The 16,029-nt window shown below is 39.4% G+C and overlaps 1 protein-coding gene across 1 annotated transcript in view; it reads left to right on the forward strand.

Annotated features, from left to right (window-relative positions):
• dlgap2a (discs, large (Drosophila) homolog-associated protein 2a) overlaps nt 1-16,029 on the forward strand; it is a 303,340-nt gene that overhangs the window by 6,474 nt on the left and 280,837 nt on the right. Inside the window, 1 exon segment of the mRNA XM_020614558.1 lies at nt 7,742-7,796. Coding sequence (XP_020470214.1) covers nt 7,742-7,796 — 55 coding nt within the window.

Raw genomic sequence — 16,029 nt, forward strand, 5'->3', positions numbered from 1 at the left:
TTATCTAGAGATATTGCTTAGGACTTAAAAGTTGTAAGATGATGTCATGGGGTAGGACTAGATAAGTCTAACTTCTTCCTACTCCGTTCAAGCATTTATTAGGTATGAGCAAATTGAAAATATATTTGTGGATATGTGTGGAATTATGTGTGTTGACATACTGACTGTTGTTACATGTTTGAAAGAATAAATTAAATCAAATCAAATCAAGATGCATAGTGAACTTGAAATGGTATGCTTACAGTATGCATGTGGTGTTGTCACTTTGGTCTATGGGGGGAGAGGAGCTGTGGTTAACAGAAATACTAAAACATTCAGCAGGCCCTTTCTTAGCCATCCACTCACCGTGACTGATGTTTTTGCTTTCTTTGTCTCCTTCTCCTCTCTCACTTTAATACTTCCTCTTACCTTACCTACTCATATACATGTATTCACCTTTCTTTCTCTCTCTCTCTCTCTCTCCTTCTCCTTCTGTCAGTGTGTTCCCGTCCATTTGTCTTTTTTCAATTCCCGACTGAATGCACCCCTACATCTGTAATGGTTTGGCTTCAGTATAAGGGATGGAGAGCACAGAGCTTTATGAATATAATGTAATAATGCATGTAAGTCTTTGTGTGTGTGTACTTGTAGCCCAAACTGTAATGTATCATATGCCTACTTAGAAACCGAAGTAGAAAAGGCCCTGTGGTCAGGGTTTACTCTAAACTGTGATTATTACTGCAATTTGGTGTAATTTATTTTTATGAACTGTATTTTCATACCAACAAAGTAGAAGAAGATGCTATACAGTATTTAAGAGTCATGAAATCAGCAAGCCTGCTAGTTTACTTTAATGTTTTGTAGATTTTTGCTTCAGCTTACGAGGGCAAATCAGCCAACCCTCTCACCTAAAAAATTACTTTCCTATGCAACTACAGTAAACTGCAATGGCAAATACATTTTCCAGGGAATGTATTTTATTGTTGGAATATATTCCCATGCAACATATTTTTTGAATGAATGAAGCACGTTATACTTACCTACAGAAACAGAGGTGTGAAGAGTTGCCTTTGGGCAGCATGGCAAGTACGGTATACAAATCTCTAGACTCTCACACTAATGACTCAGGTTCAGTTCTGTTCTTACATTGTGTATGAAGTTAGTTAAGTTTTGCTTTCTCTCAGAGCTACAATATATAGCTTTTTCAGATATTTTAGTTGTAGAAATCAGCTCCAAAACCTGTCTTAGTGTGGAGAGGTGCTGTCAAAGCCTCCTGTGACTTAGACTCAGTGAACAGAGATATTAGCTTCTAAAAGGTTTTGAGCAGGATTGGTCTCTAACCATTCAGAGATTTTTAGTTATTTCTGCTTGATCAGTAAGTTTTGTTGCATTCTCATTTATTTTAATTTCATAAAGATAAATATCTGAAGACCTTTGCAGAGCATGGTGGAGCGTAGCAGATCATTATAAAGTATAGTGGAGCAGGGAGAGGGACCGCTGGGTGGAGCAGAGTGGATTGACTTGGAGTTTCATGCTAGTGCTACTTCAAGTTGCATACTGTAGCTATAACCAAGATCTGTGAGAGTCTAATCATAATTAAACTTTAGAAAACACTGTAGTCAGAAAATCTGGACATTGTGGTGGAAGATCAGATATTTTGGCTGAAATAATGCGTTGACTGAGAACTATGCATAACGCTACTCGATTACAACCTTTGTACTGGGTTGGGAAACATATCCTGCAGGCAGATGGGTGTAACTGCACTCTCCCAGTGCTGCTTTCAGTTCAATAGCTATTACATATAGCCCAAAGTCAGATGTGGTTCATTACAAGGTCCAGTAGCAAGCTGGTATACTATCTGTAACCTTTCCTCTCTATTCTAATTACACACTCATAAATACCGACAGCTTGATTCCGGTTATTTATGATAATTTTGGCAGGCTGCCTTTCACACTGGTTCATTTTCATCAGAGCAGCAGCTGTTTTTTGAAAGTTTGCACAGCAGAGAGAGGACTGCCCCATACTCATCAGGTGTATGCGTTTGAAACTCTGACTGGAGACAAAGGTACTTTATGTCATGGTGTCTTGGGAATTATAAATTTGTCCCCTAAGGCCCACTGTGTTAGCTCTCATAATATGAAATTTAACAGAAATGCAAGTATGGGAGCCCAGTGATAGCCTGGTGACCTGTCCAGGGTGTATGCCGCCTCTCACCCAGTGCCAGCTGGCATCGGCTACAGCCCCCAACGTCTCCATCCAGGATAAGTGGTATAAATAATGGATGGATGGATAGGTGCAAGCATGGGACCCTGTACAGTTTCAAGTGTACTTGAAGTCTTCCTTTCAGAGCATAAGTCCGATTACCGTTACTGCTGGCAAAAGACCCAAGCTGTTTTACAACCAAGTCCTTGCCAGACCCTTTAAGCCAAGCGATGAACTCAAATATACTGTAAGAAAGAAAGTCACTTTTGGCTTTTCCCGTTTAGGAGTCACCACAGCAAATCGTCACACTGACGATTTGCATGTTGACATTTGGCATGTGTTTTACACTGGACGCCCTTCCTGATGCAACCCTGACTTGAACCTGGGCTGCAGTGGCGAGAGCACTGCGCCTTAACCACTAGTCTACCAGGGACGGCTTGAACTCAAATATACTGTATATTGGCTTAATAAAATAGCACACACTAATGAAGAACCATAAAGGCAGCAGAATTTTTGATTGAGGCAGGTGAAGATGTGATTAAGCTTCAGATAATTACTTAGTGCTTTATTCCTCCTAATGTGGTTAAGCTGTTCAACATGAATGGTGCTTTTCCTTCCACTAGCATCACCTTGGCTGTTTTGCTTGTGCTGTTGTTCAGTGACTAAATACACCAAACCATATGATTTTGCAATAAAGGTTAGCAATCAGCGGTATTAAGGGCAGTAGGCTGCTGTGTTTACAGTGAACCTAGGTGGGAAAACTATCAATTTCTCTGGTCAAGTGTTTATTCATAATATGCAGTTAGGAAACGTGTTTCCCTGTACAATGAAATTCTTACTTTGCCGTCCACATGAATGCCACAAAATACAAATGAAATATAAAGTAGATGAATAAGTAACACAAAATCTAAGGAACTTGAAGTGAAGTAAAGTGAAGTTCAGTTTGCTGCCTCACCTTGTCTCTGTGTCTTACACAAACATTTATTTGGAAATGATGAGTTGCGAGCCCTGTTCTAAGTGTTTTAGTACAAATATTTACTAAAAAGTAAAGGGCTACACATTTGAGAGAGAGATATTTGCACACAAAGTTTTGAGAAATTTACAGTTGTAATTTGTACACTGTCATATCAGAAGAGCGCATTAAACTGAAAGAAGTTTCTGATATTTTGTCCGTTTGTGTGTCATATCCCTATCAGTTGCTGCAAATCTTATCTTCTGCTCAGTCTGAGCACCAGTTGCTAGCTTGATTGGGTAAGAAGGGAACAGACAGGAAGAGATTTGAAATGCACTGAAGTGACTCCACTTCCCGTCCATTCCCTCAGATCTCCATTAGCTCACCAAAGGTTGCACTCTAGCCCTGAGCAGCAGGTGCTAAGATATCCCACTGCAACTTGTGATAATTGCCTGTATCCAGCAGTAATAGCATTTGGAGATAGGTAGCAAGTGCGTGCACGTGTGTGTGTGTGTGTGTGTGTGTGTTTATGTGCCCAGTCATTTGCTTTCTGAGCATCCTGAAGCACCACTGGGACAAAAGTGGCTCCTGTTGACTACTTCCTGCTATGATCAGATCTGGTGCATTGGAGCCTGACTTGTTTGACAGCATTTACTGTACACTGAAGTGCAGAGTAGGGAGGGTAACAAGGTTTGTGTACATCACACTGGCCACTTTTGAGAGAAATATTAGAACTTCAGCAACAACCACTTACTTGAACTTTATGATGTTATACTGTTCTTTTGTGAGTATCAGCTTGTGCACATGTAAAATATGGAGTTTTTTTTCTGATCCTCAATCTACAGACTTATGGGGCTCCATCAATCTCCCACACAAATGGACTCAGCGAGAAAGTAATCAGTACTTTTATATCCGGAGTCATTTTAAAAGAGCTGATATCAGAGAGAAAAGTTTCTTCACGGACTCAAATGGTCTGTGACTCACCTGACTTGGTCCATTTGATTGGTCATCTCAGTTAATGAGCATTCATTGGCATTCATCTCTATTGATTGCTCTTATATTTTACTGTATGTCTCAAAGAAAAGAGTGACATAGCTCAGTACCTGCTTTGTCCAAGACATGTACCTAAATTTAAACGAATAACCCAAAAGTTATTAAAAACCATAAGGTTTGTTTTTCCCGATCATTCTCAGGGGAGAATCCACCAAAACTTGAATAACTTAAATGGACACAGAGGTGTTTTCATGTGCCATTTGCCACTTTAGCCTAGAAGTTAAGCTATCTCATTTTTATTTGATGAGCCATTCTAAATGTGACCAAAGCTGATGTCGTAGTGCAGGGGTGTCAAACTCATTTTTACCGAGGGCCACATTAGCATAACGGTTGCCCGCAAAGGGCCAGATTAACAGTATAAATGTAACTAAATGTAATGTAATTTAAAATAAATTAAACTACTCCTTATCATATTGTTAAATAACTGTTTCTGTATTTATTCCTTATTCAAGTTACAAATATTATATATGCATTTGCATAGATGTAAAAATAAATGTTCAGTTTAAGAAAGCCACATTACTTCATCAATCAACAATCAAACTATTCAAGTAAATCAGGAAAATATCAAAAACAAGTTATGGCAGTAACTTTATTCAAAACTTTTTTTGTCACAGTCAAGGGGGGTAGAACTATGGCACAACCAACAAGTGTGACAGGAATAGTATCATAGTATCTTCAACTGGTCTTATAACAGTAAAAACAGAAAATAAAAATTAAAGAATTCCTCAGTCAGCACTTCCTGGTCTTTATAGCCCGCTTTATGACCAATGCTGTCCCATAAGCCAAGAGAAATGTAGATTTAACAGGGTGATAATATGGACTCTTGAGAATTACTGGAAACATCTACTTTTGGGGCGTTTAATGATATCTCCTTTTTCTTACAGCCTCAGGAAGCACGTGAATGGCAGCCAGTTCCCATTGCAGTAGCATGGTGGTAAATGGCTACATCACTGCCAAATGGAGCCTTTTATTAACTCACTGTTTCAGTGGGGTTTGAGCACTCATTCCCAAGATTGAACTTTTAGTACTGAAATTTCTTTGGGTTGTTGTTCAGTATCTCTTTTGTTTCTCATTTGATGTATCTCCACTGACTGCAAAACTGTAACACCGAACTGCTGATTTTAAGGGGTTATAATTAGGTTTTGATATAATAAAGCTTATTTGTTTAATGGCACAAAATCAGTCTAGAAATAAAATATGATTTGAGTGAAACCCATTGTTTAATGTGAGAAAACAAATCTGTCAAACCATCAAGCCAGATTCTTGATTGCTCTTTGTTTCCAGTTGTCCCAGTTTTATGTGTCCGTGGGATTGTCCCTAAAAATCTATCATGTTAGGACATGATGACATAAATCCTCTCCTGTGTTAAACTTAAAAAAACAATTGAGCAGATACCTAATGCATTTTTATATGTGAAAATAGACATCTTGCCTGTAGACTTCAGTCCTTTTAATGCGTAAATGAGAAGCAAGTAAGAGCTCTGTGTATCGACACCGATGAGTGTCCCTGACAGTTCATTTTCCACACTCCTCCAGTTAAAGTACCTGCCAGACAGCCAGCCATCCAGCATCAGTTACAGCTGTACACCCTGCAGCCGTTTGAGTCATTACAAACTAATCATTGCATCTTTCATCTCTGCATAGCCATTTGTTGCTCACTCACTGTCCACTTTATTAGGTACACCTGTACAAGTTAGTAAGAATGGGTACAAGAATGTACAAGTGTATGCACTTCAACGCAACACTTCCACCTTAACATCTGTTTATGAAACTCAGAATGTTTTGGTTTTGTTGTTTTGGTGAAGTGTCATAAATATATAAAATTAATTATATGTTTATTATTTAGGTTATAGTTAAAGGTGGTGTTGTACTGGACTGTTCCTAATAATCTGACCCTGTCATGTATGTGGCTGCTGAGGACAAAAATATAGAGACACGTCTAAATATAATGTAGTCCATTCGTATTTGTTCTGTGCAAAAATGTTTAAATAAGTAGACATTTTAAAATAAATGTTATAAAACAAAATATTAATAAAATAATTTTTTTCATGTTTTCTTCAAAATTATGACTTTAATATGTATGTGGTGACTGTATCAGCATTAGTGTATGTTTTATCTGGGCAGCACAGTGGTGCACCAGTGTCGCCTCAAACCTCACGGCCGACTGCAGCCCGTGCACATGTATTTTGGCTAAAATGATGCAAAACAGTTACGTCTATGAGTGAATGAACCCAGTCTCCATTTTAGAGGCCTTGTAGCAATGCTGTGGGTCACATGAGTGCTGAGTTGTAGATATTTTAGCTCTGTAGGCCATTACACTAAATGTTGAGTTTTCATACTCGGTGGTAACTTTTTTCTGAATGAAACTCACACAATACAAAACTGGCAGCTTTAGATGACACTTTTAGGTTATGCTGATTAGTATGCTAATGATCAAATCTCACAAATGCACACCTGAACAGGTGGCATTCATCAGGCTGAAAGAGGCTATTTATGACAAGTCTGTCCAGTTTTAAAGGTGATTATGACTTGATTCATGCAAGCAAACCTTTAGACTATCAAGATATTTAGTGTTTTAAATAGAAAACAAAGCAAAACAAAAAAAAAACTGTACTCTCAAATTGAGTTTGTCAGTCAAGTATTAATTAAGTTCACTTAATTGTAAGGATAAATTGAACATAGTACAAATTAGCATGGAAGTGTGTAGAATGTGTTTGAGTCTCTTCTCCTGTATGAATGATGTACTTGGTTGATTACTCACTGAATATCCTCTTTTCTGCCTGGTTCTCTCTCTCTCTCTCCAAGAGGTACCTTTATATATGCTCCACTTTTTAATTAAAAGAGACACTTATCTGATTGGTCTTGTTCAGTCCCAGAGAGGAGTAAAATAACTCGGAGAGGCAGACGAGCTTGAGATAAGCACCAACTGCAAATGTAAAGGAATGTTCACACTAAAGAGAAAGAAGAGGAAGTCTTTCTATATTACCAAAGTCATTTTGGACAACAATGAGTCTGTCATTGTATGTCATGCATTATTGATCAGTACAGTTGATAGAGCAGAGAACGCTTCTAAAATCAGACTGTTGATGTGACCACAGCAGATTGACTGATTACATTGCCGCCCTTTCCCCCACCTTAGTCGAGCAGTATTTTATCTCTATGCTGCTCCGTGCCAATGGATTGTTAGCATATTATCTTTTCCTTCACACATCATTTAACCTGCCTCGGACTGTCTGAATATTGAATCAGAGATATGCAGTTTAAAATGAACTCTCCACACCATGACCATCATTTAGCGCTCCGCTGCTCAGATCACAGTGCTGAAGAACAGAGACAGTAAATATGGGAGCAGCTTCTTTTGATGCAGATGGTGTGAGAAATAGCTTTCTGTTGCTGCTCTGGAATTGTGGGTCACAGCACAGCTCAGTGTTTTTTCCCCACTCAGCCTCACCTTGTTTATCTGCTTTGAGCTGCTGCGAAATTAACGTCTTTCCCTCTCCCACTCCCTCTGTCCTCCTGTCCCCCCACCCCCCACCCCTTTGTTGTTTCTTGGAAGGTGTTGCCAGGCATACTGCAGAAACATTGCTGTATCTTACCAGACAAGAACACAGGTAAGGACCAAACAGATGGACCTCTCTCCACTAAACACAGCTGTCACATGCACAGTGCTCAGACAGAAGGACAGAGCCAGTCACTGGGAGTAATGAGTGTGTGGTGATGCTGGGGAATGGGTGCTTAGTGGGTGGGTCACATTTGTCTGTCTACAGTATCTGGTTTTGTATATGCTCTATTCATCTGTGAGCTCATTCCTCAGCTGCTGTCTATATGCATGCCAACTGGCTTGTTTCTGTATATAGTGACTTACACATTCTTACTAACTGACCTTTTCTGTTTATGTGATTCTTACAGTATAGTTGTTACTTTTAGTTGAGGGCACAGTGTTATCCCTAGCAAATGCACATACAGTATTTAAAAGGGTCTAAAAATCACAAGAGTTCTCGGTGTGAACTAAATTTCTCCACTTACATGACACAGGAAGGGAAAAAATTGGGGGAAGTTGTTGCAAATTTGTGATGATGACAGGCTTCTTCACATCATTGCAGGTTTGAAGAGGTTGCTGATGAGATTGAAGAGCAGGGAGATATACTCAGGTACCTGGCAAGCAGCCCTCACAATACTGACTTCTTCTTCCCCTCTGTGCATTTACATTTTGCAGCTCAACCTCTCTAACCACTCAACTGCAGTGAGACTGCATACACCTGTGCTCCCACACCATCCATCCCACTAACAAAACCTCACTAATGCTCCTCTGACACCAATTTGCTATTGGCCATTTTATTATCTTAGTAACATGTTCCTTTTGAGGTGAACTTAGTCCTCTTCGTCCTCAAACAATGGGAGTTTCATATCTACAGATGGACGCCAAATTAAAGGGAAACACCTGACTGAATGAGCACTCTCTTCCAGAATGCCTCCATCTATGGGGCATGAGGGGGGTCACTGAGTGGTTTGATGAGTATGAAAATGATGTGAATCCTATGCTATGGCCTTCATAGTCACCAGATCTCAACCCAATTAAACATCTATGGGAGGTTTTGGGCAGACGTGTTAGACAGTGTTCTCTATGACCATAATCAAAATATCAAATGAGGGAATATCTTTTGGAAGAATGGTGTTCATCCCTCCAGTAGAGTTCAGAGACTTAGAGAATCAATGCCAAGGTGCACTGAAAGCTGTTCTGGTGGGACGTGGTGGCTCAACACCTTACTAAGACACTTTATGTTGGTTATTTCTTTAAAATGTCACCTATCTGTACTTTAGAGAGTTGTTTCTCAGACATATGGCCAAGAAAGCTACTGCAACTACACACCCTTCTCAGGGGTGAGACATGCTGAAGAGTACAACAAGGACACAGCAACCTTGGTGATAAAGAGAGACTTAGAAACCTGTTGTGAGTTTTAAACATTGGAGCTTGGAGCTCTGAGTTATAACTGAGGCATCTTGCAGTGTGAAATTAATGTTTGGTGGAGCATATAATTGAGATTATCTGCACTTTAGCAGATAAGAAACCAGACAAACCTGTAACTCAGCAGTTTGTGTGTTATTTACAGTGTATAATTTCTGGAAGCCAGACCTGGGCTAAATTTTATTCCAATTCATTCTGTTCTTCTCTCTGTTCAAAGAGATACCAGATGGGTGGCTTGCTGTTTTGGAATAATTCTACTCTTATGCTAGGCAAGTTCAGTCAATTACAAAAAAACTGTGTGAAGAGCTTTACAAGTGTAAGCTCAAATTTTTAGGGAGTATTTTACAAGTCAGCAGGAGGAGTTACTTTGTGTTTAGTTGGGGTTGTTAGCAATCACTTCATGAGTATGGAGGACCCAGGGGTGCATCTTTTGATTGGACTTAGAACAAGGTGTTCTGACAAAGTGGGCATGTTAAAATAACCCTATTAAAATCTTATAAATCTGGATGCCTGAAGCTCTGAAAATGTTCCAGTGATTTTAACAGATGTGAGTCTGGGACAGGGAGCTAGCTATATTTTTAATTAATGTTTGTCTCTCTGTGTGTAAACTACATTGTGTGCATGTGAATGTTAATGGCAACATCTGTTTAACTTGCAGTTGCGTGCACATTCCATTTCATTTTAAAAAACATTGATCTTCTTTGAAAATGTCTTTATTCTGATATTGTGCCACAAGTTGCATGTCAGGCAGAGGCTTTTGCTAAATAACTTCAACAAGGCACTGCTGCTCACATCCTCATTGCCCCCAGTAGTTTCTGCATTTTTGTCTACCTTGGCATCCTGTTTCCATGGCAACACAGCTCATGGTATCAGTAGAAACATTATTGTGTCCATTTCTAATGAGCATTACTTCTCTCTGCTGATTGGATGATGTGAGATTGGTGTATTTGCATATGTTAAACAGATGGCATAAATTAACAGTGGCATTGAATGAGGATGCTCATTAGTGAGTACAGTAGTGTTGAATCAGTCCTGGGTCTGCCTAAGGAGATACATGAGGTAAAACATTTAGTTCTGGGCTTGCGGAAGGAAGAGGGGTGGAAAACGTGGAAAACAGCGAGTTAGATTGGAGGAGACTTTGAAAGCAGTGGTCATGAAAAGACTGGCATCTCTGTTGAATATGATTAAGACGCTGTATTGAGTATGTGTGTGTCCATGTCTGCATGTGCTCTGCTGTATTGTACTCTATCTAGTGAGGGGCGCCCTCTCCTGGGCAGTCTCCTGTCACTCACACATCCGTCTCCTCTGAAATGTCTCACTTCAGCTGCTTGCTGCTTCTGTTTGTCTGCTTTGAAAACTTTTTTCTTTTTACTATTACAAGAATACCACTGATAAACAATCTTATTGCACACTGGTGGGGTATTTAAAGTCTCCAGGGTTTGTGCATGAAGTTTATAGCTTATATTTTACAGGTGAAAAACAAGAAGCATTTTTCCTTTTTGGCATTTGATGCATGTGACTTTGTTTTGTAGTAAGACAGGACAATACGCACGACGAGTTACTGCACTTCTTTGCATGTGATCTACTGTATTTAATCTAAAGCATGGTGATTTTGCAGTGACCTGAAACCAGGACAGAAATTACAGTAATTGATGTCATGGTTAAAGTAATTCTTAAATTACAGTAGCAGCATAAACCTCCATTCTTAAAAACAGGTTTAAATGATAGCTAACATTTTATTAGATACTAAATTTAGACACTATTGTTTATTGTTTGTCATCCAGATCAAAGAAATGACAAGCCCAATTCAAGATTTGATTCAGGGTTTTAGGAAAAACTTAAATGATGTTGTGGAGCCGCAAAGTTTGAGAGTAGAATAGAAGATGACAGTGTAATAAATAATATGTATTTTTAAACGTCAGCAAGCACAAAATAGACCAAGCATGTTTGCCTTACTGTAATCCATACAGGTCTATTATTAAATATACAGCTTGCTGGCATAAATGCCATTGTCATTGGGTTGCTTTTACAAAAGTGAACTTTAATTAACTTACCTCTCTTATTGTGTATTTTATGTTAACTTGATGAAAATCATAGCAAAATGTTGGAGAAGTATACTTTAAAGTCCTCTTAAGAACTTCATAACATTTCAAGTTTGAGAAAGTCTCAGCTTCACTCCTCGTTTCTGGTGTGTTCTCATCCATCTGCAGCTGATGTCCCTGAACTACATCAATGGCTCTTGTCTTTTACCTTACTTAGCCTCCATCTGGAGTCACAGTACGTCCATCTTCACATGTCCTGTCTGTGCCTCCTTGTTCCGCTGGGATTCTCACTGACATGAGATTGAAGAGCTAGTTGCTTTATTAGCTTGTATGATTAATGGTTGAGCTGCCGCTTTACCTCTGACTGTGTCCAGCCTGCTTTTGAGAAGGCATACACACATTGTACATAGATACATCTTTTTGTTATAAACACACAGTCAGTCAGTGCACGCATGCACAATGTGTCCTTCAGCACACTTGATATCAATCTGTAGAAAAGTGAGACAACCAGGGAGAGCTGTCTCTTTTTAATAATTCTCAGAGGCCTTGATACCAACTTTGCATGCTCTTCATACCCGCTCACAAAAAGACAGACACCCAGAGAGGAAGAGACACAAAGCATAAGATGTATGGGCTGTATTTGTAAAAAGAGAATGATGGTACAAAACAAAAAGATGAGAGAATGAGTGAGAGCTAGCAGAGTAAAGTGAGGGGAAAGAGCGGATATATTTGTGTGTGTTCTGGCAGCCCTCAGGAGCTCGACTCATGTCCACTAAACTCTTAACTGCTTTAGTTGATAATGAATTCTGCACTATCTCTCCTCCTCAGCTTTAGTCTGTACCCTCAACGCTCGCCTCCCCCTCTCTCCTGCTCTCTCATCCTCTGCACCCCCTCCAGCACTGCCAAGGCATACCCACTGAGCTGTTACAAGAGTGGGTAGCTCTGAAACATGGCCTCTTCCTTGAGGCCTCTGTCTCTGTGCAACCCAACTGCCATGGTAGCAAATTGACTATAAGCAAATGTGACACAGAAATAATGAACTAGAGAAAAACTCAGCGATGCCCACTTGTTATCACAGATGTCTGAAATAGGACACACTGGTTTAAAGTGCAGCATAGCTGAAGAATCATGATACAGTGCCTGTAGACATTTTGAGAATAGCCTACTGAATTTAAGTTGAGACAAGCTGTGTCACATGGCAGGATGTTGTAGACGTTTGTTTTTTGAATTGTTTGCCTCATATTCCATCCTCTACAACATGGAGGGAGCAGGGTTTATGACCTGTTCTGCAACCAGCAACCAGGAAATGATTGACATGGGGTAGCTTTATTTTTTGGGAGCTATGACATTGTCCATCTTTATATACAGTCTGTGGGTAGGACCCATGTTGTTGATGATAGCACCTTGCAACTTATCTTAACATATTGTTAGTTGGTTGTTGTGCACTAGCATATTGTTAGTTGTTGAGGTTAGCGTGCTTGTGTGTGTGCACTGCACACTTACCTGCTTGTGAACGTACTTGCTTCATCTTTGTGGGGAGACTCCTGCCACTGAACTACACAGTATGTGGCTGAGGTACAGCTGATCCCTGTGTACTGTCTGTCTCAGCTTGTCCCTGATATAATGAGCAAGCTGGGAGTAAGCTTTGATTTAAGGCTGAGTCACTTTGTTACAAGCTGCTCATTAATGGTGAATGACAGTAGCAGGAAGTGAAAGAAATGGGAGGTGGTTCTGTTTGTGTTGCGGTGTTGACAAAGCCTTCATTCTCTTTAATTCTCACAGCTTACCTCCTCTCCTCCTCTTCTTACTTTACCAGCAGTCTCTCTCTCGCGCTCTATCTCTCTCTCACACACAAACTAGCACACGCTTTATGACATACTGTAGGTGGTCCATTTTGCTCTCATGCTGAAGAGCTATGGATTCCATCCAAAAACTCAGAGCTAGCTTTAATTCTATCTTTACAAGTGATTGCTCAGTGGCAGCAAACAGGGATGAGCACTTCTCTCTTAGAGTATATGTACTGGAACAGAATGGCAGTAAAGGAAAGAGAGAGCTGGAAACAATATGATGGAACATATAACAACTGAGATATGTGGGAAAGATGTGGGTCTGGAAGGTGTTACAGTACATGTAGCGTTTCTAAACATAACTGTCACATCGCTAAAATGCAGAGTAGTGCTGAAATGCTTTCAACAGTTGAAAGTTAATTGAGAGACAAATAATTGCCGACAGTTTTGATACCTATTCAACAGAGTGTCAGGGTTGGCCGGTAGAATATTAACAATATAAAGAGCGGACTCTGTTATAAGGCCAGGCTAGTGTTCTATTGGAAGGGCACATACAGTGGCCGACACGGTCACAACACATGCAAAAGACACAACACATGCAAGACACAAACGTGGTATTGAACAAAACACATGCAAACAGAAAATGCTGCATTAACCAAAAAAACACATGCAAGACAGAAACGCGGCATTAAACTAAACACATGCAAAAGGAAAACGCAGCATTAACCGGAAAACACATGCAAAAGGAAAACACAGCATTAACCGGAAAACACATGCAAAAGAAAAACGCAACATTAACTGAAAACACATGCAAGACCGAAAACGGAAATAGGGGGAGCCCGATCGCAATGATGGGTTCATCCCAACATTAAGGAAGTAGAAGAAGAATAAGTAGTGAATACTACCGCGAAAATTAAGAAGAATACTACGGCAAAAGAACTAGCTAAGCTAATTTAAGTTATTATAAGAAGAAAAAGAACAAGAAGAAGACCACGGGGCATTTTCAAGGTTACAGAAACGGTACGTTTTCCATTAAGTTCCTTTTTAAATAATTGCCCGTCATCTCTTACGGTACTATAAAAGAGCAACAAATGTACCTAGCTAAGGATAGTGTGCCACAGACTGTGTTTAACTCTTATTAGCTGTTTTCTCTCATATACTGTACAGTCTCCTTATATTGGACCTTTCCAATTTTAGTAACTCTCCTCTTCTTCCCCACCACCACAGATGTATTGTCCATTCTGCAGATCTGCACTCATAGCGTCTCCTGCATTTTGTTGTCTGTGTGGCAGAAACATCCGTTTTTTTGAGACAGAAGGTTTATTTTAAACAGATTTGTTATCTCTATTGATACTGTTGTATTGTAATACGTTTAACTTAACTCTATGCTTTTACTTTTTCAGAACAACAGACAGGGCTCACGCTCAAGGATATCCTGATGTTTGCCACAGGATTAAACACAATGCCTCCCTCTGGAATTCAGCCACAACCCAAACTGATTTTTCAGTACACGTCTCGCTTCCCAGTCAGCAGCACCTGTGCAAACACAATCAAAATACCTATGTCCAAGACATATGATCAGTTTCAAAAAGATATGGACTTTGGGATACAAAACTCTCCTGGTTTTGGACTATATTAAATTTAGAATTCAGAACCCAAAATCTGATGTTCATCTATTAAGGCCGTTGCTATCTTGATTCTGAAAATGACAGTTGTGACCTTTTTTTGGAAAGTTGGACTTGTTCTGGAAAAGTTATTTTGTAGTAAACAGGTGAGAGAAATCGAAGGTTGTCTTTGTATTCTTTTATTACAATGTACCAGCTGGGAGACTGCACACAGCTCTAAACTTTCTCAATGTGAGTTGAACATGCATAAGTCTGCCTATATGCAGAACAGCATATTTCTCTGAGCAGAGAGTATGCTGCAACACAGTGAACTGTCATTACACATTATACATTAGTAGATAAAATGGATAAAAAGGTGCAGTGAAATAACTTTTATTTTCAATATATATAAAGTATATATATATATATATAAAGTATATAACAGATTTTGTGCAAATCAGGTGTGCAATTTCAACGTTAACTTTAGTTTTCTCTCATATACTGTACAGTCTCCTTATATTGGACCTTTCCAATTTTAGTAACTCTCCTCTTCTTCCCCACCACCACAGATGTATTGTCCATTCTGCGGATCTGCACTGATAGCGTCTCCTGCATTTTGTTGTCTGTGTGGCAGAAACATCAGTTTTTTAAATGATCTGCCAAACAAAGTCCCTCCTGTTGTCCCTCCCATTGCACCTCCTGATCCACAGCCTAGCACTAGTACAGGTGAACAGAAAGTTGTATTCATGACATCTCGGCAAATCTGTTCTAAAATATCATGCAGAAAAGACTAATCGTCAGTTTCAAAAAGATATGGACTTTGGGATACAAAACTCTCCTGGTTTTGGACTATATTAAATTTAGAATTCAGAACCCAAAATCTGATGTTCATCTATTAAGGCCGTTGTTATCTTGATTCTGAAAATGACAGTTGTGACCTTTTTTTGGAAAGTTGAACTTGTTCTGGAAAAGTTATTTTGTAGTAAACAGGTGAGAGAAATCGAAGGTTGTCTTTGTATTCTTTTATTACAATGTACCAGCTGGGAGACTGTACACAGCTCTAAACTTTCTCAATGTGAGTTGAACATGCATAAGTCTGCCTATATGCAGAACAGCATATTTCTCTGAGCAGAGAGTATGCTACAACACAGTGAACTGTCATTACACATTATACATTAAATCAGCCATGTATGAAAGAACACTTAGGAAATGATAAAATAAAAATAGCTAATACAGACTCGCATTCAATTACATATCAGCCATGGTCTTCAATCCGATATAGTTTTCCACATATTACTCCTAGGTCAATGACTGCATCAGGCCACTCTGTCTCTGTAGTTCCCCAAAGTGTTCCTGGAGATTGTCGTCTCCACATGGACTGCAAGTTGGCTCAACCGCAAACTCAGCCAATTTCTGCTGACAGACTGGGAACCCACATTCACTTC

This window comes from Monopterus albus, unplaced genomic scaffold, assembly GCF_001952655.1.
Source record: "Monopterus albus unplaced genomic scaffold, M_albus_1.0 scaffold147.1, whole genome shotgun sequence".
NCBI lineage: Eukaryota > Metazoa > Chordata > Actinopteri > Synbranchiformes > Synbranchidae > Monopterus > Monopterus albus.